This window comes from Temnothorax americanus, unplaced genomic scaffold, assembly GCF_048541705.1.
Source record: "Temnothorax americanus isolate GAGA-0224 unplaced genomic scaffold, ASM4854170v1 Scaffold7, whole genome shotgun sequence".
Lineage (NCBI taxonomy): Eukaryota > Metazoa > Arthropoda > Insecta > Hymenoptera > Formicidae > Temnothorax > Temnothorax americanus.
Window position 1 is genome coordinate 6266750 of NW_027509792.1, and position 27691 is coordinate 6294440.

Here is a 27691-nt window from a genome sequence, read left to right on the forward strand (position 1 = left end):
AAAAGAACGGTTTTAATTAAATTTTTCAAGAAGGAACAAATAATAGGAGAAAATAATAGAACTCCGACAACGTAGAAATACAATATTTATTTTAATATCAATATCTATTCTTCGTTTATAATCTTATAATACTGATCTTATATAATACCGACACAAATTTATTCAACGGATTCGCATTCATAACAGTATACTATCGTATTAATCAAAAGCACGTATTTTGTTGCGCTCGAAGTAATATACAGAAATATATACATCAGAAGTACGTGTACGTCGAAGTACGTGTAATTTGATGCGATGCAAACTTAACGTTAGTAATGGAGTTTCACAGAGAATAATTTTGCCACATGTGAAGAAGTAAACTGGCAAACACAACGCAGAGCTCAGTAAAAGCTGTGTAACAATTGGTACGTGCCGCATTCCACTGATCGTGATGGACAGCAGCTTGTTTTTCACCTGCAATCCAAAATAGGCAAATAATACGATATCCGAGACTTACATCTAATATATTATTATGTCTACTTAACAGAAATGTTTCGTTGAAGCTATATTAATTATATTTAACTTATTTGTCTTAAATTTTATATTTTTATCTTAAATTTTTTTTTCAATATAAAAAATAAACTACCTAGAATTCTAGACGTACTTGTCTTGGAAATTATAAATTTTTCATGTACATCAGATGTCTTTTGGAAACGTCTATTTAAGGAAAATAAGAATACTCGATGACATCGAGAATATAACGATATTTGTGTTCGCTAATCCCGTATGTGTTTGGTGATTCTTTATTTAATTTACCATTTAGGACGTGAATATGCACCGCGGTTGTGCTGAATTGGCTTACTGAGCACGTATATTCCCCGCTGTCAGTCTTTTTCGCTCGTTCGATGTAGAGCCTCGTCACCAGATCTTCGTTTGACCTGAAAAATTGGATGCTATTTACTCGACGTATACATATACGCGCAATGTTTTCATGATATCTATAACACTATTGCATTGTTTTCTGAATTTTAACGATAAAAAAATTTAAAAAAATGTATTAGGGTACGTAATCTCTTTGGAGATGCACTGCAAATCCAAGTTATTTTAGCTGAAGCTTTTCTTATACATTTCTTGCCGTTTTAAATCACGTCATTTAACACGATTGAACGTATTAACTTTTTATTTAATACGATTAAACGTGTTAAGCGACGTAATTTAACACATAAAGAAACATGTAAAAAGAGTCTAATGTGTCTATAATGTATCATTGTTATACGTTTATGCGTGTAAAAATAACACACTTGGATTTGCAGCGTGGTCAGATACATTGTATAGCTATACGTATATTTATGTGCGTCGGAAATGTGACGATGCATAAATATTCTACGAGATACCGAGCGCAACCGACTTACGGACATTGAATAAAGAATTGCATGATAATACAAAATGCCACATAAACGTACATGTAATGCGGGCACAAAAAGTAACCTTTGAATACTAATTCAACCGAACTTGAGCTCCGCGCGTGTCTGTCGCTCGCTGCGAGAATGATAAAATTCGCGGGAAGATTGCTCCAGTTCTGTCTAAACTGAAAGAGAGATAAATTTTGAATGCGTGTGTCGTAGCGAATCTCGAGGTAGATCAATCGCGGCGGTTTGAGTCGCACAAAGCGTGCTATCGCTCGTCAACGCGCACGCCCTCCGGGTTTAGAAGGTAATACCGTCGACGTTACGAGAGGATGAGAGAACGAGCTACGTGTATTTGCGAGTAGACAATGTCTGTGGTGCGCGCACACGTGCGCGCGCGCGTGTAAATCTAGACTCGGTCGTACATCCGTCTCCGCGGGCCGAGCTCCTCTTCGATCCATCGCTACCTCGCGATATATGCTCACCCATTAATGTGATAAGCGTTGACGTGATCCGGCAACGTCTCGCCATTTTTTCGCCACACGGGATACGGCACCCTCGAATCGGGGCAGGACGGCCGGACGACGCACGCTAGCTCGATTCCGCTTCCGGTCTTGTAATATCGGTCCCGTAACTCATGTCTGGCTTCGTCGATGATTCTAATATCCGGCGCTGCAAAGGCACAAACATACTACTGAATAATATCTGTGATCGATGAATTTTTCTATATTTCGCTTTTCACGCATTTTCGTTTTTTCGATTACGTACGCATAGCTACGGAGAACACGTGTAATTTAATAATCAAACTTATATAAAACGTTATGGTCGTATGAAATTCATATTTGATAATATCAAATATTGTAAATCTTATCCTGAAAATTTGCGAAAAGCCTTGCTTTCTTTCATGTTTGCGTTATATTTCGTGCAGTTTGCAGATCGAGTTATGTAATTAATATTTATATATCGTAATTGAACCAGAGTAAAGAGACAGCTAGTATTGCTGGAAGGCACCCGCGAGTAACACGCAGAGATATTGGCACATGTATAAATCTATTTGTCGAGATGCGCGAGAGAAGAGAGATGAAATAAAGTTGCATCGTTGCTATTGCAAAGAGTCGCACTACGTGATACAACTGCGGCTGGCTTGTTTCCAGGCGGGATGGCGTAAGATATTTTCACGGTAATTGAATCTTTACGAGGGAGGAATTTAAATTCGCGACTGGTTCCGTTTAGGTGCGCCGCGACAGCCAGCAATTCGTAACGTATACGTAGGATTTGGTGTATCCCGAAATGGAAAACAATGCATGTATCTCGCGGCTACCGATGTCACCGTATTATACCGATGCTCCGGTAATATATCACTCAAAAATATATCCGGAGGGCACACGTAGATTTCAGGTCGGAGTTACGCGTAAAAAGTGTAAGTATCCTCTACAAATCGATAGAATTCTATGATTTATTTTCTCATGCTTTTTATCACCCTTTTTCCCTCTCTCTCTTTCTTTCTCTTTAAAATATAGACAGAAATAAAACGCGACACGTGTTTATATTACAGAAGCAAATAAAATACGAGATGAGAATATGACAGAAAATTTATGTATAATTTATCTTAAAAGGCAATTTCTCTCCCACCGTAGTGTTAAAAATTTATATTTCTACTATTTCTAGCATTATTTATACCGAAACTTTAATTTCTCGTCACGTTTCGTTGAGTAATATTCGCCAAATCGTACCACATTTCCGATGTTTATACCCGCGGGTTAATGCATATACCGCACTGCCGCGCGTAACTGTTTATATTTCGTTACGTAGATGTACTGTGCTAGATATTATATATTTCACGAGCGTACACATAGCAAACAATCTCGAGCGCTTCCGTTTTTTGGCGCGAACTGCGGTTTGATGTAAAATACGGATGATCACCGCCGCGATGAGCGGATTTTTTTTATATAAAGAAATAATGGCGAGTCCCACAGCAATAGTGATTAGCTAGGAGAGCAAAGTAAGGCCAATTATACAAAAGAAATATTATCAATAAAAAGTTTTATGATATTGGCAAAATATACTGTTATCTTCTCTCACGTTTACGCAATTCAAGAGTTATAACGACTGCGCTGTTATTACATTTTTCTCATTATCGATATAACATGCTCGTATCGAGTAAACCATTTCTGTATCTATGTACATATCTGCAGTTTTGTCGACGACTTCTTTTATTCCCTTGTAAAAACATGTCATTACCAAGAACGGTAACGTTCGTGATCAGCATTCTCGGCGGATGCGTATTCACTTGGCAAACGTACACTCCGTGATCTTCCCTCTGTATACCGGAGATGGCCAATCTCCAATTGTTTGGATACTGAAAGCTCACGCTGTATCTTGAGTCCGATATGTGGGTAGTGTTCCCGAGAGTTAAGAGGGACGCCCAATCGGTATTCCGTCGTAACCACATTACCTGGAGTCCGCGAAAATATTTATCCATCGTGTTAGTATCAGATCATGTAGCGCGAAATGCATCAGTAAGTAAGCAGTTACGATACAAGTACGATTAGATAAGATAGTTAAATATAGTAAAGATAAGTAATGAAGTGGTAAAATAATTATTACTGACCGTTATTCTGCTATTTTGATTAATTACTCTAGTCTTAGACTATTTTATAATTATTTTCTGATAGTAGAGAATAGTAAAAAATAGATTTAAATTACTTATATAGATATATTACGTGTTGTTATTCTAGTCACTCGCAATAGTGTCGACTCGATCGTGAATAATTTAACATAACACACACCTTTTTGCCAGAGAGCATAGCGACGCGACAGTCAAGATAGGCTGTTGCACCTAAGTGCAATGCCACATTTTGCGAGCCGTTGATACCCTGACCATCTGCATTTTCGAAATACGGATCCCAATCCGTGACACGGTGATGCCTCAAACGCGGAATTCGCAGAGGAGGCAGATTGGCGATTATTTCTGAAACATATCGTCAGATAAATTGTTAAATTATTCTCTTGCTTCTAAATTATTAAAATATTTTTTTTTTTAGTATAAATGACGTAATAACGATTTGTATTTCAATATTTGCGTTTCAACGTTTTTATCTTGTTATTAGTACTCTAACGCATCGATTTAGCCTTTAAATGGCGAAAGGTTGTATCGTTAGCATTGTAAGAAGCGTATATAGGATAAAGCCTCGAACTGTGTTCTTCAAGAGACAATCTTGGCAAGATTTTCACGTGAGCCGCCGGCATATTCAGTTTGAATGGCGCAGCTAGAATGGGATTCTCGTAAAAATGTGAAATTCTTGTTGAAAAGCACGAAAAACTCGAGTATGTCATATAAGTTGGAATAAATTGTTCACTTTGCTGATCGTTTTATGTCCTCACCATCTGCATTTCTCAGCATTCACTCAGAATGAAAAACATTACATATCGAAGTGCTTTCAGATTTGCGCGTGTATCCAAATACCCAGATTTGAGTATATCTTAATTCGATTATATCCTTATAACAAGTTTAAAATCTGTACATGATTTTACTAGGGAGTAAAGACGCTTTTTCCCCTTTATTCTACATTTTTTAAATTTTATCAACAACGTGGGATAAGACAAATAATATTTAATTATCATCATGGAAAATTTCATTTTTTTATGAGAAAATTAAACAAGCGCGAAAGAATAAAGAGGCGCGAGATAAAATTGCAGTCGCGTAACCTTTTGACCCTTTATTTCGCACGTTTCGTAACCGCGCCGCGCGAAGGTTTCGCTCGAGCTTACGAAGCACTCAGAAATTTTACGGATACTTGAAACACAAAAGGTACAATTATGCTATGATGGTGAGCAGGTGGCTTTACCGTAACAAACGATACAATGTTGGGAAGTTGTGGGGAGAAGGTACCTGCCATACTTTTTATTCTGACATCATTTCTTTATTGCACTTTAGATATTGTTCTATAGCCCGGTATAAATTTGAAATTCTTGCATTATTTAAAAGCGACACCAAATATCAATTATCCAAATACTATAAAGAATAGAATATTTAGAGAGAATATATATGGCAAAAATACGATTAATATAATTGATAAAGATATAATATTAATTTTATTTCTCTCTTATTATAAATATTTTTGTCACCCTTTTGTTAAGCCTCTTAATTACGAGACCGTGATTTAGCTACGAAATTTGTGATATCTTCGAAAATTTCCATGAGCAGAAGGTAAAACCCTATTAAAACGGTAAAACTGCCCATAACTCTTCAGTTTTTCTCTCTCTCGCTCGTAATCCTGAAAAAGGCATTTGCGAGAGAATTTTTCGGATCCGTGAACGACCGATATGTTCTCGATGAGCGTGTAACGGCGCTTTCTTACGATCCGGAAGTCCACCGAGGTCAATCCCTGATTTTCTTCGTGGCTATCGAAAAAATCGGATATCCAATACTGCGAGGTTGCGTAGAGGGATACAGTTGTACAATTTTACACTGCAGCGAAAAGTTCATCTTTCGTTCTCTTTTAGACACTGCAAAAGCAGATTCTTTTGCCGTCGTATACACACCCTTTGCGAGATCGCGGAAATTGAAAACCTATTTCCTCTTACTTCGTGCAATTTCGGAATAATCTTCACAGCAGTTGAGAAAGGATGAAATATGAAAGTTCAAAGGAGATACAGAATGGTAATACATTGTCAAGAGATGATGACAACATCGCGAACTCAAGATCTTGAAAAAAAAAGACGGGGGATAAGTACTGAATTTCTGGCAGACTGCACGACAAAAGACCTTTTGAATTAATCTAGGTCAGCCAAACAATCAGATTCATTTCTGTGTGCTCCATTTCTCTCTTAATTTACATATTCCATATAATTATTTTCTATATATTTTCGGTTTCCCTATAATAAAATTATATATAAGCTTTGTATTGATTTGCAATATATTTATACAGAAAATAATATTTATTTGAAATGTCCATAGATAATTATTATACATATTCCTTATACAGAAATTTAATATTGTAAGTGATTATTTGTGGCTAGTGATTAATTACTTATTTTAAATATTAAAAGCATTAAAAACAGTGCTTTTAATACTCGAAATAAGTAATTAATCACTAGCCAAATAATCACCTACATATTAAATTTCTGTAAGGGGAATGTGTATATTCGATTTTTTAAGATATTGTCAAATATCCTATTGTCGGTGCGGGTGCGATTGCGATAAATGATTTCATCGCTATGCATCTTTAGAACCGGAATCCCGGCCATTTCATGACTGATCTGATCTGTTCCGGTCGGCAAAGAAAATTATCCATCCGTTATTGATTCGATTATGCGGGAGCGCTCGGGGTTAACGAGAGAGAGGACTAAATGTCTGCGACACAATGACTACCTTTGTCCCTTTCAGATTTCATAGATCGCACCTTAATCAAATGAAAAAGTTAAAGGATCGAAGCTCAAAGAATGCTCGATTCATTCTGAAATATCACAAATCATTCGTCTTCATTTATTAATTCTCGGAACGGTGCAGTTTGTCGCGTGTCAAATCAACAACATTGCATTTAATTAAATGAGTGTACGCTGCAATTTGATTGATGTTTATCGCTATATTGTTGTTGCTATTGTTAATATATTACTAATGATTGAAGAGCAGAAAATGTTAATCTGTTTATCTATTGATTGAATGCACACAGTTCGCTGAAACTAACTTAATGCATCTTTATTAATTTGTGCACAATTTACACATCTTTTATCAATATACTGCACAAATTATTAAAACTACGTAATCTGAATTGATATCACTGGTAGCACAAATAAAATTCAATTATGTATCTTTACAAGTTTGTGACTACAATTTGGTAAATTTAATTTATTGATTGAAATATAGCAGACAAATTGATGGTCGGACAGATCAAACGAATATGAAGCACGCACATTTTTGAAAAGTTTAGATAGCTCTATCAATTTATTGTCGGCCAATCAGGACAGCGCAGTTTGGAGCAGAGAATTAAATGTCTTTTGCAGCAATTGCGATATTTTACATTTGTTAAATCTTGTTTTTATCTTTTCTATTTTTTCTTGATTAATTTTTATACATACGATGTTCACATACATTACAAAGATTTGATTATTTGTTTATTTGTAGTCAATGTTCGATTATATGTATTTATTTGTAGCTAATAGTTATAGATTTTTCATTATTTTAAGATAAAAATAAAATTTGTATCCGATATACTGAAATAATATTGTTACATTACAAATATTTGATTATTTGTTTATTCGTAGTTAATTAATAATATTTTACATTTGTTAAATTTTGTGTTTATCTTCTCTTTAGCATTTTGCCCTGATTAACTTTTATATAATACGATGTTTACATACGTTGCAAATATTTGTTTATTTATTTATTCATATAGTTAACGTTTGATTAGGTATTCATTTATTTATAGATTTTTCACTATTTTAAGATAAATAAAGTTTTTATCCGATACTGAAACAGAAGAAGATACTTTATTTTTTCTAAAAATATGTGTTTTTGAAATACATTTTGACGATTATTTAAAATTCAGATTAATTAAGTTATGCCACGTATGCGAACAAAAAGATTGCGAAACGCGGCGCGTGAAAGAATTCGCGCGTGATTTATGTCCCCTGCGGTGGGAACACTTACCCGCCGCGTTATTCTCAATTGAGAATAACGGGTCTTCGTTTTTAATTGTGTTCTGGCGCTTCGCGGAAGCTAACCGGGCATTTCTGCGATCCCTACAAGAGCGCAGATTGTGCCTTGCCGCTCGAATGCAATGTGTGCGTGTAAGCCGGCGCCGAGATTTTAGTGCCACTAAAGCGACTGCTGTGCGTTACACGCTCCGCGTATAATCCAGTTCGCGTAAACGCGTATCGACAGCTGCGTTGGATAAAACCTTTTTTTCTCAGTTTAAGCGCAAACGACGATTTCCGCAGCTCCATTCGGTGCGTGATATTAATCATTCGCGACGAAATATAAATGCAAAAAATACATAGGCGAGAGAATAAGAGGGGAAGCTCCGTAAATCCAGGCGCAAAGAAGCACGAGCGAGAGATTTCCTAAACGATTGCCATAAAATTTAATGTTATCTGCAGTTGGAATATTTTACAAGTCGCAGTCTTTATATCCGGCAATGCATTAATTTAATTTGCTGATGAAAGGAAGTCTTGCGTTGTACGAATTCCGATAATACGCGCCGCGTGGGGACACCGTATACACCGCGTTTTTTACGTATAATAAAGAAAAATCGACATGAAAAATTGTAAAATAATCCAATATACCAGAGGCCGGATCCAGGTCACATCGAATACGGTATTAAAAAAGCATTACAGGCTTCCGAAGGGCGTTCGGCAGATACGGTAATATTGCGGTGCATCACAATGCGCTTTTGTGTTACGATCGATGTTCCCGTAGGCAGGAAAACCATATTACGCGCCATGGCAGTATTAATACCTATGCCTACGAAGATGCTTCTTAATAACCCGAAACACACTCTTGACGATGAAATTATAAATGGATCTTCGCGATCACAAAATCTGCAATCAAGTAAAACAACTTTAATTAAGAGTGTGCCCATTAGACATCCGGAATCTGACATAATGGAAAAAGTTTGAAATCACTGTATACACTTCTTTCATTAACGTTAATGGGAAGCAGCTGAACCCACAAACGGAGAATCTGCTTTCTTTTTCTTTTACGAGACACACCGGGACTGAAGTATTTGCAAAAGTGTTTTATTATCGATCTATGTGCAATCTTAATTGAGTGTCGCAAACCCTCTGTTTCAGACGATAGCTCGCAGTCTCGCAGTCATTAATTGCGACGAGAACTGTCTTAATTGGGACGCGGAACGAATGTGCCGCTTAAAGTGGCCGAATATAAATTCTGCAGTTGTCCGGGGAAAATCAGGTCCCCAAACGACCTCCGGGTTCCATCGGCTCGAATAATATTTGCAGTATGCGAATCATAACCCCAGATAATAGGATCTCTGAAAATATTTGTCGTCAGAATTACTAATTCATTGTGCCTGTGCAAACTTTTACACAACGTTATTTGCATGCTGTAGAAATTTCTCACTTTCACGATACTATTCATCGAATCGCTCAATAATTGGATCACGAGAAAAAGATACGATTTTTACTAATTTAAGTAACGAGTATAAATGCACCTGATCGTTCTCACATTTTCCATCCATTTTTTGTAGAAAATTTTACAAAGTTTTTTACGAAAAACGCCGCGCGCATCACGCTACGTTCGTTTGAGGAGAAGTCTCTGATCCCCTTTGTCTCATCCCTATTCTCCCGCGTTTACCTTGCGGCGCGGCACCGCTTGTGCGAATCCGAGATGCGCGGTTTCGACTGCAATCTACAATCGAGGTCGTGCGCGACGTAATAAATATACATCCAAAAGACCATTTGTTTCCCTACATCGCCTTATGGCAAGAATGTTACCATCGCCGAAGATATGCTACCATTCGTCTTGTCGCTCATTTTTCATCGGCCAGCACCAGTTCTGTTGATGCTCCGGGCCGCCCGCGAACCCACCGTCGAAATGAGACGACGTTTGCGAGTTTCTCGTACTTTGTGCCCGACGTGAATCCAATTACGGGTCGGAGGAATGCGTATAAGTTGGACCTATGGCGTTCGACTGCGAAAAGTTGTACGATGACTTTTCGTGCAGAAAGAAAATGCGCGTACAATAACTGTTTTGAGCTCAAGTTTTTAAACCATAATTTAAACAATATTTGAGTTTATCGTACATTTTATGCTATTTATATTACACGTAATAATATTTAATATTCTTTAATGTATTGATTTATACACGGAATTATTTTATAAAATTCTTTCAAAAATTTCTTTCTTAAATTATACGCCGGCTGCTCGCCCGGTAAGGCACGACGTTGAGAAACTTGGCGGTGCAGCAACGTTGTTCCTAAATTATAGGTCACAAAGGACACCGTCGCGAAAGTTGTAATTACTCTCATAAGTAATGGAAGGATATGACCTATCAATCAAGCGAAAACCAATATCGCAGGGTCAACAGTTTATTAAGATGACAAGTTATCCCCTTCGCGAGTTTTATCCCTCGACAAAGGATACTCGCGGGCAGGTAGCAAATCTAGCAAGATGACATGCTTGCCTGCAACGACGAAACTTTGTATGTAATCCGCAAGGTAGGTAACCTTCCCCCTCGAACGATATTAAACCCAACGTGTTTGTAATTCTGTGCGCGGTCCTTTCCCCGTTCCCCTATCATTGCGGTACCTTGACGTTGCACATCCAAGTATTTATGCAATTTTAATGTATAACTTACACTATTAAAATTAGCTGCTGTAATTAGATTGCTACTTCCACACTGGAGGAAGAGTTTCAATGTACAAATGTGCTTCAGGCACGGAAGGAAGAGTTTAATTTCTGCGTAATATTTAATTATATCCTAATAAGGTTCAAAAATTACATTGCTTGTCTCTTACAGAAATCTTGTCGAATTTTTTAATCATAATGTCTTAATTTTTAATTATCAAATTGACGGTGAGATAACGGTGACTTATTTTTATTTATTAATTCACTTTGTCATTTTTTTCGAATTTTTTATATGTTTTTTATAACACTATGCTTGCTATGTCTATTTCCACTTTGATTGAGCCTAATAACAAATGGCATGCATATGAGAGAGATCTGTAATTCCGCATTGCAGTGTGACAAATAGGTCAAACGTGCATGGTCAGATTCGCTTCCTGCTACGCATCCACGTACGTGTCTCGTATCTGTATACGCTTCATTACAAACCAGAAGTTCGGTACACAATAACCGTCTGTACCTGGTGTCTCGTTGTTTCCTTTGATATATCAAATACTACACAGAGATTCTCGTCAGCGTTACTGTAAACCAATTGTTATGTCAATGCGAATAGGAATCGATATTGAGTAAATATTAGATCTAGTTGAATTATAAGACCGTATAAAAAATTTGGGAAATTGCTCTATTTTGAAAGATCTTTCGCGATCGTGATTTTCAAAAAAAGAAGTCATTGTTTAGCTCGTAGGTATAAGGGGATTTCAGCGAGAAAGAATGGGAAGATTTCATTTACGATTCTCAGTACGGTGTTATGTCGAAGTCGTAAAATGTATGGCGTGGATTGGCAACGACAAACTTTGTAAATAGCATGAGACAGTCTGTATGTGTGTATGTGTGTGTGTGCAGCCAACATTCACGCGTGCAAAGCCATGTGCTACAGTCGAATGACAAGTCACCAAACGAGTTTTGAATTGAATATTTCATCGTGTGAACTCCGGGCTTATACTCGTCGCGACTTTCCCGTCTTGACAGGAGCATCAGTATCACACACGAGATAGCAGGATATAAATATATATTGAAAAATAAACGTGTATAAAATGTATGGCGAACAGTAAAAGCTGCATGTCTGTCACGTTAGCACCTCTCCCCCACAAAAAACCGGAATAACACATATGCAGAAATTAAGTGCTTTTTATGTGCTAATTATGTGCTCTATTCACGATTTTTGTGCTCGAGCGGTTTCGGGGGAAATCGCAATTGAAAGTGGGGGTGCTGGTTTAACGTAAGCTAGTATCCCCACTCATTAAAATTACATATAAAATAGAAAACTCAATATGCTAGAATTATGTGCTTCTTATGTGCTTTCAAATGCCTCAAACAAAATTAGTCTATCTATAATAGTTTAAAAGATATACGCAAAAAAAAAAGATCTATATACTACTGATGTAAGAGTAAAGTATCAGTTAAAATACAGAAAGCGAAATAATTTTTGTCTTAAAATGTTTCTCGATTAATGTGTTCTCGAAATATGCACAATGAGATTTCCGTGTTCATCCCCTTCGGCCGACCCGAACGTGAGCACCCCATACGTACAAGAGTAAAGTACCAGTTAAAATACAGATAGCGAATTGGTTTTAGTCTTAAAATGTTTCTCAATTTATGTGCTCCCGAAATATGCTTTTTCTTAATTGTCATAATATAGAATTCAATACTACATGAACATTTTTTTTTATATACGTAAAATCGTATTTGAACAGCAGTATGTATAATTATATATTCAGCGAGACTACTAATAAGCTGTAGATTATACAGATAACATTATATTGAATATTTATAATTAAATATATCAACTATCAATATTGCTAATATATTTAGATTTATTAATTATTAATAATACATTTTTTGAATATGTATTCTAAATGTAAATGCAAGCTCGTATTTAAAGTCGTGTTCTCACCTGAAGTGAGTTTTGAGTCGTGATATGTTTTAATAGATGAATCTTGATTTAGAATCAAATTGAGATATTTGATACATTATTTTTGTAATCGTAGTTCAAGTGAGAGAAACTTAGCTGTAGATTGTTTTGAGATGTGATCTAAAATCTATTTTTGACAGTTTAATAGTCATTAAAAAAAAAAAAAAAAAAAAACACATCAATTAAATATTGAGTCGGAGAAAATTGTGTATCACTTAAGTATGGTTTATAGATAACTTGAAAAGAGATTGAGTTTATTAATATTAACATAATATAATTATAAATACAGTCTCAGTTAATCTCTAATCAAAACTTAACTATTGAACTGTCTTCGTTTCAAGATGTAAAACGCAATTTTGAGTATCTTACCTGATACGCTCTTGAGATGTGAATAACGATTATAAATACAGGCCTAAGTCTTTTAAGTAGTGCATGATTGACTTAAAACCTCATTCTAGTAATTAGATGAGTATATATTTGTACAATTCAAATATATTTTTGCGCGCAGTTGCACGTCATAAAGTGTGAATGAAGATCTCTGAAGTTGTTACGTACTTTTGATACGTAATTGATTATACGTACTTGATAGGTAAGAAACAACTTCGTACCAATAATTAATTATTTCATCTATTTTGGGAAAACAAATAAGATCGGCTTTTTAGCTAAACTAGTGAACACTGCTCTGTACTTAAGTGAACTTTGTACTTACAGTGAAATAGGTATATGTTTGATATTTGGCAAAAGCAAGAAGAGAAGTTTTAGTGTAGTCTAGTGCAGCAAAAGAAACCTATTTGCGGAATGGATTATTTGCTATAGATATCAAATATGCACTTTTGAAAATAAGCGCATTGCAATATTGCTCAAAATTTTATTGCAATAAATATTTCGTGTGTACAAATCATTATTCATTATTAATAAAGAAATATGTGAACTTTATACGAATAAAAAAATAGAACAATTATACAAATAAAAACGAATATTTTATTGAATTATTATCAATCATAATTAAGTTTACTATGCTCTGCTTATTATTGACGTAAAATGAAGCCGATTGCTGAAACGATATTTTGGATAAGCTTTTTATACATTGCGGCACCAGTAAAAACTGCAAGGATCTTGGCTATTGTTCCAATACCATCCTACAGTCACCAAATTTGTTATCGACCATTATGGATCGCTTTGAGCCAAAGAGGACACGAAGTTGTCTCTATAACAACAGATCCGTTCAATGATCCTAGTTTGACCAATTTGACAGAAATCAACGTCCAGTCTAACTACCAGTTAATGGAATTAAATTTCGCCAAAAACGTTATAGCGGGGACTCATGAGTGGTTAAGTACATCACGCACACAAATATGGCCTGCGTGTGGAGATGTAGCAGAAAACATTTTTAAGCATCCAAAAGTACGTAAGATGTATGCACCGGATAGTGATGAAAAATTCGACTTAGTAATTGTAGAAACTGTAAAAGTACCTAGCTTCTATACCTTGGCGCATAGATTTAATGCACCTCTCATAGGTAAGAATAATGATATATATGAAATTATTTTACAAATGTGTTATTTAAAATTTATTTTATATTAGCAAAAACATTGAAGAAAAGCCATAAATTATTTTAACTTAAACATTTTTAATATCCTGTACCTTCGTACACTTAAACCCCATATTATTTATCTTATTTACTTTACTTATTTATATTTTATTTAAATAAGTTTTATGTCCATAAAATTAGTTAAAAAATTTAATGTCATTATCTACCTGGTTTAATGTCAAGATATTTTTTATTCTCTTTGCATCATTATATAATCCAAAGAAACATAAAAGTTATCTTGACATGTGCGTATATCTTTATAAAGATATTATTTACACAATTTTCTAAACTCAAATGTTGTTTAAATTAATCACGTTTACATAACTTATTCTATATTTATTTACAGGTGTGTCATCATTCGGATTGCGTAATACACTTTATTATCAACTCGGTGCACCTGTTCTGTCATCACATACTTCGAATTGGGAAATAGGAGATGATACCGGTTTAAATCTGTCATTGTGGCGGAGGATAAAGAATTTTATTCGTCAGTGGTATCACATATATTACTCAATAAATTATCATTACCCTAAACAGCAAGCGATAGCAGAAAAATATCTCGGAAAAAATATACCACACATAAGAGATATGGAAAGAAACATGAGTCTTGTTTTCCACAGTCAACAAGAAGCTCTCTCGTTTGTTAGACCGACAATGCCTAATATTTTAGTACTTGGAAATTTTCATATTTCAAAAAAACCCGCGGCTTTACCGAAGGTAATCATTGCTTTCAAACGTTTCAAACTATGTATATTCTTAAAAATTCATTGTTTAAAAAATTATACATTTTATTTGCTTTATATTTAAAATCAATTTCCATATGTACAATATATTTTTTCTTCTCAAATATAGTATAAAAATCGAATAATTATTTCGTTTCAGGACTTGAAAGAATTTATAGCAGATGCACCGAATGGATTTATCTATATGAGCCTAGGCACAAATGTCTTAACATCAACGTTTCCAGAGCATATACGAAACGTATTTCGAGATGTATTTGCAAGTTTACCATACAAAGTTGTATGGAAATATGACAGCGAATTGCCAAATAAACCTGATAATATCTATACCGCTAAATGGGTTCCTCAAGAGAGCATTCTCGGTAAATATATAGTGCCATAATTCAATCAGATTAATAAAAATATATGTTTATACGTATCTCTTTATTAGCCATTTTGCTCCGTTTTTCATTTTGCAGCTCATCCAAACATTAAATTATTCATATATCAAGGTGGACTTCAAAGTACAGAAGAAGCCGTTTATTATACAGTACCACTTTTAGGATTACCAATGCTAATTGATCAGTATACTCAAGTTAATAAAATGGTATCTTTAGGAGTTGCAAAACGTTTAAATATTATGGATATATCAAGAGAACATTTGAACGGATCCATAATAGATCTATTGACCGATAAAAGGTAATCATTTTTTTTACATAAGCATTCTCTTGTGTTATGTCATTATTATATTCGTCATTATTATATATTATTATTATTTATTTTTGTAGAAATCTAATTATTTTAGATAAATGTCTAATTTTCTACGGAACATTATATCTTACACATACATAATTCTCATATAATTATAATCAAAATGTAATTGTAAAGTAATGCATTTACTTTCATATAAAATATATTACTTTTTTTCATGATCTTTTTATATAAAATTATTACTTTTCTCTAGATATAAAGAAAGAATGCTCGAAGTTAAAGCACTAAATGAAGATAAACCTTATGATCCTTTGGAGCATGTAATTTGGTGGATTGAATTCGTCATTCGTCATAAAGGTGCTTCTCATCTTCGTAGCAGTATCGCTGATGAACTTTGGTATAAAAAATCCGAAATGGATGTTATAGCAATTTTATCAATTGCCATATTTGTAACGTTATTTTGTACACTAATAATTATTTGTAAATCGTTAAAAATGATATTTAATCTTGTGAAAATGTCAGTAGTTACTAAGAAAAAGATTAATTAACTTTTAATATGTATAGCATAATTATATTAATAAAAGAATTAAAATATTAAAAAATTATTTAAATATTTATATCTTATACAAGGGTTTAATAGATTAAATATCAGATTTTAGTATTTATGTCTACAAACAATCGACTAGTCGTAATTTCTGTTTAGTCATAAGAAATATTATAGTTTTAGATAATTTTTCATGTATTTTTAGAGTTATTGCAACTTAGTTTATAAATATAATCTTCTTTGTTCAAAATGACCGTTCAGGGTAAGTTGTCTCAAATGAGATGGGATTCAAAGTTTATGAGAATGATTATTTTTTCATTTACTCTAAGTTTATGAGAATTATATTACAAAGTTTATGAAAATTATTAATTTTTCGTTTAATTTATGCTGCAATATATTATTAAGTTAAATTTACCAAAAACTGGCATTAACTTTAATAAAATATTAAAACAGGAACCATTTGTCGTATGTTCCTTCTACATAAACGATACATGACAATCAATCCAGAGTCATGTGACAATCAACCCTGGGTATGGGGTAAGTTGTCACATTTTCACGGCTTTGCTTAGAATTAAATAACCATTTTGTGTATAAATATATACAAGTCCAACATTTTTTTTTACATCTAAAGGATGTAGTTACATTATAAAGTATTATAGTATACGATATTATAAAATATTGCTAACATTTTTTAAAAAATCAGTATTTGAAAAGTGTGACAACTAGCCCCGGTCTCCCCTATATCTTTTAAACTATTACAGATAGACTAATTTTGTTTGAGGCATTTGAAACCATATAATTCTAGCATATTGAGTTTTCTATTTTATATGTAATTTTAATTAGTGGGGGTGCTAGCTTACGTTAAGCCAGAATCCCCACTTTCAATTGCGATTTTCCGCGAAACCGCTTGAGCACAAAAATCGTGAATAGAGCACATAATTAGCACATAAAGGCACTTAATTTCTGCATATGTGTTATGCCGGTTTTTTGTGGGGAAGGGAGTGCTAACTTAACAGACATAAAAGCTGCATAAAGTGAACTTCATAAGGTGAAGGAGATTGTATTTTTAGGATAGAAACATTAGAACAATTTTTTTTTGAACTTATAAAGTTACATTTACAGCGACCGTGGTGATGATTCTTTCAAAGCGCTTGGCAAGATTGCGCTGCATTACTTCAAGTGCGACTTCAGAAAAATGGTCGTAACGGCGCGACAAGGTTAAACTTTCATGAGGTTTTGAGAATGGGCAACTGTATGTATCACTTTAAACAATTTATTATTAATATGATGCGAATTATTACACGGAAAGAACAGTTTTGCTGAAATATCTAAAAATTTAGCTAGATATAAATCTGAAATAATTTTGTTGCACCATCAAAATAATTATAGTAGGTCGCTGAAGTATGATGATAATGCTGTAAAAAATTTTGACATTTTAGCAATCAATTTGAGTGTTCCACATAATTATTTTGATGGTCTAACAAAATTCTTTTCAGATCTGTATTTAGCTAAATTTTTAGATACTTCAGCAAAATTGTTCTTTTCGCGTACAAAGCAGAATTTACGTGTTGGTATATTTTACAGAGAAAGAAATAGATATTTGTTTTAATAAACAAATTAGTAATTGATATAGAAGAATTGATAGGAAAATATACGTGCGCACTTTTACATACTTTTGTGTACCTTGCCTCAAGCATTCTAATGCTCGGAATTTTTTGACGTTTTAGTAAGCATCGAAAAAAAAAAAAAAAAACAAGAAACTTAAATGACGTGCTCGTCTCTCGGGCGTACACAATTTTTTCACATACTGCTATGAAAGCCTGAAATTGTACTTGCATGAGCGTTCTGCACAACGGTCGACTGCAGCGAGCGACTCTTTAAAGTCTAATCGGTTCAACATTGAAATCCGGGAACTACTATAAAGCTATGTAGGACAAATGTACATCTTCTTACTGGCTCTCGGCGGAAAAGCCGAGCGCAAGCATTCACAGAAAGTAAATATCCGCACGGTCAAGCTAATATAGGATACGAGATTGTAGTCCATCGGAAATCGACAATGTAGCCATTTGATGTGTAATTTACCAATCGCAGCAAATAACGGAGAATAATTTCGACGCTCGTTCACGAACAAAAAGATCCGAAATAGGTTGACGATGCTCTCTTCTTTTTTTTCCTTGCAGCTCATCGTCAATCAACGGCTTTTGCTCTCGGATAGAACCACGATAATTCGACATACGCTTTCAAAGTGTGTAAAAAAAAAACCTAATCACCTCAAACCGCATCACGTCGTAAAATTTTACATGTTATCGAAACTTTCCCATGCACCCTCGCAAGTTCGGTGTAAGTGCGAGGTGCATGAAAGTCCGACTAACTTTAACATTAAACGAATCACTCTTACGGCTCGGTTTCTCGGCTTAGCCACGTAGTGTGTTCAACTTCAGAGTAGGTAATTAAACTCGAAGTTTCCTGCTCTTTGATTCCAAATTTCTGCGCGACGTTTATTATGTTACGACGTGCAGGAAATTATTCGGCGCGATAGTCTGAAATATATTCGTGGGCCAATATGCTTAAGACATTCACGTGCCTCAATTCTCTAACGCATTTACACAGCACAAATCCAATTGAATTCTTCTTTTCTTTTCCTTATTAGAACTAAATTCGCAGATAAAAACATAATAACTACATTCGTAGAAAAAACAGTTATAGCGGGTTTTTATTGAGAAAACCAGTGCAACACTGGTACGCACTGAGGGCAATTTTATTGTCCCATAATGTGAAAATCAGTTTACATATTTCCAGTGTTCAATGTTCTACTGTTTAATTTAATAAATTTTTATTAATAGTCAAATTATCACTATAGTTTTTTCAGTAGAAACGCTATGAGAAACAAAGCAACTCGTCGGTAATGTTTTATTTTAATTACGTTCTGCTTTGGTATGTATGAAAAAACTATGGTATTCGTATCAGGTGGAACCTACGAATTGTATCGCTGTGTAACGCAGTTACCTTGCAGTTGAGTGATATTCCTGGTGACTTTGTGGCTGTTAACGAGCTGCTCGCGCAGGTGTCTGTCGCGATGCCGTGGATAATTGGCGATAACGATCGTGATTGCCGCCAATACGAGGCAGAACCTCGACCCCCACGCTGATCCTGTCATCGCCCGTCGGACTTCGCATTCCCCGTGGTTTTTGAAATGCAGTCGGAATTGTTGGAAAGCCTATGATGTATTCGCACGGTATCCGATCTTTTTTTTCCCCTTTGTTCTGAAATCCAAACATTGCTGAAGGGATACCACGCATCCATACAATCTACGCCGTGAATATAAAACACAATTAAATTCTTGAAAAATAAAGGGTACAACTATATAGTAATGTGTGTATTAAAAATTAATAGATAAATAAAAAATAGATAAGTTAGAAAACGATTGCGTTGAAAAAACTGATCAATAATCAAGAAATAATCAAGAAATTAAGCAGAATGCGTCACTATCACTTTTTTCACTTTACGTTTGCACAACGTAAACTATTTTTTTATGTAAGAGTTTCTTATTTTTTATAGTTTTACGATTATCTGTACAATATATTTTGCGAGATTAATAATGACAGTGTTATTAACAAATAATTTAGCTTTTTGTATCGTGTAAGAAGAGAAGAATTAAATAACTGGAAACATTACGTTTGTTTTTCTTATTAAATTAAAATTTAACAAAGAGACTACCAGAATCTGAATCGATTATGTTATTTCTCGTCGTTGCTGCCGCAGTGCGTACATTGTTCTATATTGCTTTTGTTTGTGTACGTGCACCTCTCGTCGAGTAACGCGCGGAAATAAACGAAAATAGAAGTTACTGTGGACAACGCACACACAAGAAAAATGCGATGATGACATCCGAAACAAGTGAGAATTTAGATGTGTGTGTGTGTGTGTGTGCGCGCGCGCGCGCTCTAGAAATATATTATTTTATTATCCTGCGAGGCATCCTCCTTTTCCTAAATCCATATTCAAAGGCCGCGGCGGGATATACAATAGCAAACGAAAAGGAAAACGCGCGAAAGGGACGCAAGTTTGTCTTTTGAAAAAAATTTATTTATTTCTCACGGGAAATTTACTGAAGAAAAATGAAAATGTGTCGCTTTCGGCTCAACTTTCTTACAATTTTACCTATAAGTATCGCGTGTTTTTTATCTCGATATACGATGGATAGGATAATAAAGTGGATGAAAGAGAATTTTATTTCAGCATAACATTTGCGTACGGTGTCATCAAGAGACAGATCATCAGTATCGTAGATTCACTTAAGTTTGTCGTTGGCGTAATATTGATTACGTTATTACGTTAAGTGCACAACAAATATATGTTCAACAAAACAACCTAATAATTAATTTATGGCGTCCAATTTAAAATATGTACGTCACAAAAATTGAGTGTCGTTCGAATTCAACGTGAACATAAAATTTGCATTAAAAGGGGAGAAAGGGAGAGCTCTGTTATAAAATAATTGCGCAATTATTTTCGGAACACCGCGTTTGATCGCTGTAATAAAATTTTCAACTGGTAAACGGCGGATATTTAAACGGCGCATTGTTACGTAAAAGTAGTCCGACCTGTCTCATAAAAATTTTAAATAGCTTTCGTTAATTTAATTTTAACTAACGAAATAATGCAAAAGTATTTAGGGATGACTGTTACCATTCACGTCGCAACAATTTGAGGTACAAGCGCCGCGGTGATGTTCGCGTAAGTTCTTGAACTTAAGCAAGAACTTATATAAGCCAACTCTCTCGACAAACTTTGGATATATTGTTTTCGAAGGCGTTCACGCATCTAATAGAATTGATGTTATGAAGTTTAGCTCGTTAGATTTCTTCGACAGAATATTGGCATATTCCTGGCCGCAGAGATGTAGAACATTTGTCAAGAGCGGGAGAGAAATGGAAGTATATAGGAAAACCGAGGAGAAGAGGAAGAGAGGAGATACGGAGCGAAGAAGAAACAAGCAGGTAATACATCGGATAGTTAGAAGGGAAGAGAATGGTAACACCAGAGCTAGGCAGCGGAACTTTTGCAGTTTCTCGGGGATTCACCTGCAGCCAGTTTGTGACCGTAAAGCAGAAATTGCTATATCTCTATCCAGGAAAGAAGATATAGGCGATCGGGCGCCTTCGGGATTTTCATCTTGAGATATGCGCAACCAATCTGGCCTGGTAGGCGGCTGGATTATTGTGTCCGAATAACAAGGTGAGAGGATTTGCAATGCAAATCTTGCCATTATTGTGCGAGCGATATCCGGCGTGCTTTCAATGCGCGCTAAAATCTCTCCGCACGTTTGCCCCTATCAAGAGCGGCGAAAAGCACGCTCTTTTAATTTTAATTGCTACTCATTTAAGAGCAATTGCTTTATAATTGCTTGTATTTTGCGAGGGTGTTCCGGATGTTGCTAAATTTTCAAAAGTAAGATTTGACTTAACAATAACATTCTATACGCCATTTACGGGAAATTTACTGCTAATTATAATGTGCATTAAAATATTTATAACATGAAAATCTACATTATTACGGCTTTCAGTACACGACATAATTATTATTTTATTTTTCTTACATATTTTTATAGCATGGTAGAGAGAATAAAGTTCGGTACGTTCAAAAACGGCGGATGAAATATTTACCAGGTTCAGTAAAATAATTCACGTGCGCACAACAGCGAGATATTGCCAATAGCTGTGGCGTCGCAACATGTGCGACTCCCAAAGATTTCCTCCGGAGTAACGATACTGCTTTTCGGCTTTGGAAGTAGTGCGGAATTCGTTATAACGTTCCAGGAAGTCGTTTCCCACTGATATTTATGATGCGACGAATCACGTAACTTATTGTTGAAACCGCAGTTGATATGAACGAAGTGGTTTGCTGCACACATTTTCTCTATTATATACACACAATATAAATATATTTTTAATAAATCAAGTTTATATTTATATATCTTTTGGAAACTGTGTTTGCAATTATGCAACTTAATAGAAAAAAGTTATTAAAGAAAATTCTAAGATTCTTATTTTTTAATCATTTTCTATTCCTTTAACTTTTTTAATACTTTTTTACATTTTGCAATCTTAAACATCCTATACAGATGTTTTTCTATGATATCCTCAGTTATGCAGTGAAAATAATATATATAAATGTAAAATATTATTTATATATATATTTAACACTGAATTAGCTTCAAGGCGATATATATCTCAACGACGCAATTGTCACGATATTTCTGTATAAACTGTGTCTAACACACTTGCTTAACATTATATACATGTCGTGTTGTCACCTAAGTTTAACAATGAGATTGGTGAAGACAAAAGCATTATTAAGATATGAGATCATTTTAGCGATTGTTGAAGTAATATCAAATCTTCCTCGACAAAATGAAAGGAAGATTATGAGCAAAAATTTCCGGTATTTCTGAATACAATATAGATTACATTCCCCACGTTAGCTTCACTTTAGGATAATAAAGGATTTAAAAAACTAAAATATCCTTTTCTCTCTAAATTGGTCTTTCTTCGTATTAATAGTCTCTTATACGGTCTGACGATGGAAAACATTGTGCGAATTTGAGAGGCAAAAGAACGATTGTTCTATTCGTCTCCCCGCACTTGTATATCGGCCTTCCTCGAGACGCGCTTCAAGAGATTCGAGTTCTATGAGGGCTCTCTGTGTAGCAAAGGGTCTGCAGAGGACTCGACTCGGATCTCGCGGGAGTACAATCCGCGCGTTTCCGGATCGATCGATCTTGCTCGCCGCTCGTGATGTCACGTTGCAGCCGTCAGGTTATACCGATACCGGAAAAGAAACGCGGCAGGAGACCAAGCGAGAGACTTACACGTGCGCGGTAGCGAGTTTTGTAATTTTAAAGCCTTGTTCTTTAAACTGGAGGTACAATTCTGGCGTTTACGGCGGTGAATGGTGATGTTTGCTTACGTTCAACGGAAATAATCACGATTATTTGAATTACGTTAATAAGGTAGCTGTAAGGTAAGCATTGACTCTCGATAAATCGTCGTGAGCGATGTGCTGAATGTTGCAAAAGAAAGAAAAAGTGAGAGGGAGAGAGAATAAAAGTAAAAGAAAGAAAAAGCGATTTGGTAGGTACGCTAAATAGCTCAAATGCTGCGATCGATAGTAATACGCGAAACGCAGAGGAAAGGGTTAATGACGGGAGAGTGAAATGGTACGAGAAGCTCGCGAACAAAAGGGGATGTGTTACGATCGTATGTTATTCCAGTCTCGCAAATGACAACTAATTGCTATATATGTATAATAGTAGGGCGCATAAATTCGAGTATTTCCGGACGTAACGTTCCGGCGGAAGAGCCATTTATATCATCCGTTCGTTTTATCGCAAAATTTTTTTGCTAGAGAAAAATTTGTCAGCGTATTTGTCGCTCAAATTCGGCTCGAGATTCTGCTTTATATGCATTAGCACAAAGAATCCCTTTGTAATGCTAGCGCAGCTTATTACATGTCTCTTACACGTTTTATTACACGACTTTTACGCAAACACATTCAAGCATCAAAAGGAGCGTGTTAACAAAAAGTAAATGAGCTTTCCAAGTTCGTACGAGATACTACTTTAACTCTTTAACACGATTTCTTGCGGCTGTCGGTTTAACAAAGCTAAAAGTCAGCTAAGCGGTTATTGGTGAACGGTGAATTACACGAACAATTTGACTATTGATAACGTTGGTGGCACGATGTCAAGGTTCTCAAAATATCTTCGCATAAACCTAGTACAATTGTCACAGTCGCGAGTCGTATACTTTCTCACGTAATTGTTTACTTTCTGAGAACGACTCTCCTTTCGTATAACGGGAAAAGAAAAATAATTCAATCTCCGCTCCTTGTGTAGCGTGAAGAGAGAAACTTCCGCCTTATGAAAGCTGCAGAGATTTCAGTGCCAGAATTGTATAGTGCCTCGCTACATCAGAGCATCGATTTACGAGTCGGTGAAAATGTTGAGATATTCTTCATCGAGTTGATGCTTTCGCAGTAATAATAATTACCGTCAAGTTCGACGTTGTCGCGACGTTCGTAATGTCGAAGATTATTTATTTGATTATACGCGCAATTTATTAGAGTAGCCAGTGTATTGGAGTATCCTCCGCGGATTAGTGGCGATCTCGTCATCCATCACGAGCTGATTGGGACGAGGCTAGAGGCTTGTTGCATGCCCGATTTATACAATGTGGGCAAATTATCGGCAAAATTGCGAGATAATAACTACGTTATTTGGATATCGGCCTAACTCAAATACACAGTATATACACGCGTATTCAGTGTGATTACGCCTCGGGTAAATGTCGTGGAATTAAATTTTTAATTAAAACCGTGTTCTTCCTGGGTACAGAAGCTAGTTGGATTAATGAACTTATCGGCGAATCATATTATAGGTAATCCACTAGAGAGTCGTAAGTCGCTGCGCTAAAGACATGATCCCCGATATTAACGGTTCCTAGTTTGTAGGTATAGTTTCCCATAATGGTCGAAGTTAACATTATACGCATCGAATCGGAACGATATTAGTTTCAATGTTTTAATCTTGTATTTAAATATCTTTTACACGTCTGCATTTATTAAGAATCACGCGTAATTTTATATTTTGCACAATTTTTCTGGAATAAAAGAAATGTGAAAAACGTTAATAGATAGGAAAATAACTGATATATAAAAATAAAAAGAAATTTATAAAGTTTATAAAAAGTTTATAAAAATGCATGGCATTACTCGTTTTATATTACATTTAGCGCATTTATTGATATTTGAAAGAAATCATGCCCCATTTATAAAAAATTAACGACTCTCTTGCAGTGTATATTTTAAGAAATATGTGTCGACGTAATCTGTCGATATCCGTGTGCAAACTGAAATGCCTGATCGATGTGCTCCACGCGGAGCACATTTAAAAGCGAACTACATTGATCAGGCATGAAAATCTAGCGAGCAGGCGAAAGAACAATGGGTTCCACTGCGATGAAGACGTATGCAGTAGGAGTTGAAAGAAAGAAAGTAGGGAAAGAGCGAGTGTAAGGAGTAAGAAATCTTACGGACACCTCTCGTTCACGTGCAATCGAATCACCGGAACGGTTTCTCAGCCGACCTTTTGTTCGAGCGTGGTTTATCAGGGTATAACTTTAAAAGGTTGATCCGGGTCAATCCTTTGCCATTTAAAGCAAGACGGAGCAGAATCGGTTTCGTATCCAGAAAGAGCCTCGTTCGTCTGTATCCAGGGTATATGCCCGACATTTAGCAAGGCTGGCACGTATCCCGTCTCCTTGATAGTACATCGAATTTATCGTCGAGATTATCAGGAACCCGAGGCTCACAGCGCGTAAGCCATTTTTGGTGGGTCCAAGGAAGAAAAATGCTAAAAACTATCTCAATTTATTCGCGTTTATTATCAATTTTATGCACATTTTCGAAAAACGAAATAGAAAGGATTTAAAAAAATTATGAGAAGTTTTATTAAATATATTATTAAGATGCGTACGAATATATATCCACATAATTCATATTCTCGAAATTAGGAATTTAGTCATTTCTCAACTCGAATGAGTAACAAAGCAACTTTGCCGATGAGACTACGTTACACAACTTGACTGCAAGAACTTTCCCTTCCTAAGCGCATTAATGTAGATTAGTTGGAAAATGCTGATATCCTTGCGTAGCTATAGGATTGAAAGGCTATATATCTAGGTAATCTTATATAGAGATGTAAAAGATAAATACCCGAAATAATGCAGTTTCAAGCTAATAAATTTATTTTGTCGCATAATAATTTAATTTAATTTGCGAATAGCTGCCTTGAGAACATGACAAAAAAGTTTTATAAAGCATTATTATATTTCAGTCGTCATAATTCTTCGAGTTATTTTAACACCGTCCAATTTATGTATATAGTCGAGCGATCTATCAATCGATGAATTTTAATTATGCCGTTGTTTTCATCGTTGTCATTTAACTCGGATCGTTCGTAAGCGTGCACACCTACGATGGAAATTGAACGGCTGCATGGCTTACGATCTCCGTCCCTTGTACCGAATCATTTACATATAGGAAGACGGATAGGACGGATCGCTGATCGTGTCAACCATTATTCGTCGTGGCACGTGAAATCGATTATAGGAAGCTGCAATGTTCGTTATCGGCAGATATGCATCATTCAGGAGTATAGAATTTTCAGAAAATGCAGAATCGTACGTTTGGCGCTTTGCTCTGTGTCTCGAATAAATGCATTTCAACATCAAATTATTATCATGCAGACTCGGACGTTCTTCGATCATATCATTTAAACTATAGTAGTCTCTGGAGCTGAATAAATTTTTGAAAACGTGTTATTTGACGGAGTTCTAACATACGCAATTTGCAAAATTGCCTAGAGAGACCGTGTTACATATTCTTTCAAATATTTAAATTTTGTATAAATTTCGACTATTTTACATCGTCGTTTTCAAAAACATGCTATGCTATGCTATCATGTTAATATTTAACAAAAACAGTCACAGTTCAACAATCACAGTAAAGTATTACAGAAAAATCGAAAAGTACTTAAAAATTAAATCTTTAAGGCGCTAAAATTTTCGAATAAGTAAATTGATCAAGCACAACCTTTGAGAAATAATTATTATTTGTACATTGAATTGATAAAAAAAATTGTTATCTTAATTATTTATTCAATTTTAGAATTAAAAAGGTTTTTTTGTCCTGCTTTTAAATTGTATAAATTATATATACATGGTCAAAGTATAAATAATTAATATTTATTATTATTGTTTAGTTTATTACAAAAAACTAACAGATATAAATTGCAATTATTACAACTTGAACTGTCTTGCACTTTTTTGCTAACGCTCAGCCAACTAATTAACTAACTCGTAACAAGCAACGCGCTTGGACAAAAGGAGAAACCGTAATTAAGCAGTGCATATGCGGTTAACGTTTTTATTGATCCCACGTGTGTGTATGTGTGTGTGTGTGTGTGTGCATGTGATCATTGTTGACTACTGTAATTTTACTCACTATCGGTTACAAACTGTTCTTCTTTTCATTCACATTTGATAAAAAGAATCTATCGAAATTCACGAGAAATTCGTTGCAAAAAATAAAATACGTCACGATTAACTTATCCGTACGTCTTCTCGCTCATGTGTCTTATAAGTGAAACTTTTCCATAAGAACTAATCAATCAAATCGATTATCTTTGTCACTCACCCCAACGAAAATCTGACGGTTTTAATATTACATGTAAGCCTTATTATAATAATGATAGAAAACAAATTTTGCGAGATAAAGAATATACCACTCCCGGTTGATACAGCACGGGCGGCTGGCGACTGACTGCTGCGGAGTTTGAAAGCTCGCGATTCTCAGGGCGACCTCTGTAACTTCCACGTGCTTACAATGGACACGCACTGGCGC

At 35.2% G+C, this 27691-nt stretch overlaps 2 protein-coding genes across 10 annotated transcripts; one reads left to right on the forward strand and one right to left on the reverse strand.

Moving 5' to 3' along the window:
* On the reverse strand, positions 1-27607 carry LOC143905936 (zwei Ig domain protein zig-8). Of its 6 annotated transcripts, XM_077421610.1 has the most exons (9): positions 27485-27601; positions 27293-27341; positions 21895-22147; positions 19235-19491; positions 4175-4356; positions 3627-3840; positions 1871-2057; positions 796-917; positions 1-453 (listed from the first exon to the last, which is right to left on the reverse strand). In XM_077421610.1, exons 4-9 carry the CDS (start codon positions 19383-19385, stop codon positions 323-325), a joined length of 987 nt encoding a protein of 328 aa, XP_077277736.1. In that variant the 5' UTR covers positions 19386-19491; positions 21895-22147; positions 27293-27341; positions 27485-27601; the 3' UTR covers positions 1-322. The 6 variants fall into 6 exon arrangements, with proteins under 6 accessions (XP_077277736.1, XP_077277737.1, XP_077277735.1 ...); XM_077421611.1 differs by lacking the exon at positions 27293-27341 and having other exon boundaries at positions 21895-22132; XM_077421609.1 differs by lacking the exon at positions 27293-27341.
* On the forward strand, positions 9650-17988 carry LOC143905933 (UDP-glucosyltransferase 2-like). 4 transcript variants are annotated; one of them, XM_077421596.1, is made up of 7 exons: positions 9650-12744; positions 13172-13252; positions 13375-14182; positions 14601-14971; positions 15137-15356; positions 15453-15672; positions 15938-17988. In XM_077421596.1, exons 3-7 carry the CDS (start codon positions 13705-13707, stop codon positions 16230-16232), a joined length of 1584 nt encoding a protein of 527 aa, XP_077277722.1. In that variant the 5' UTR covers positions 9650-12744; positions 13172-13252; positions 13375-13704; the 3' UTR covers positions 16233-17988. The 4 variants fall into 4 exon arrangements, with proteins under 4 accessions (XP_077277722.1, XP_077277725.1, XP_077277724.1 ...); XM_077421599.1 differs by having other exon boundaries at positions 9654-12744; positions 13919-14182; XM_077421598.1 differs by having other exon boundaries at positions 9657-12744; positions 13711-14182.
* Positions 27608-27691: the final 84 nt, after the last annotated feature.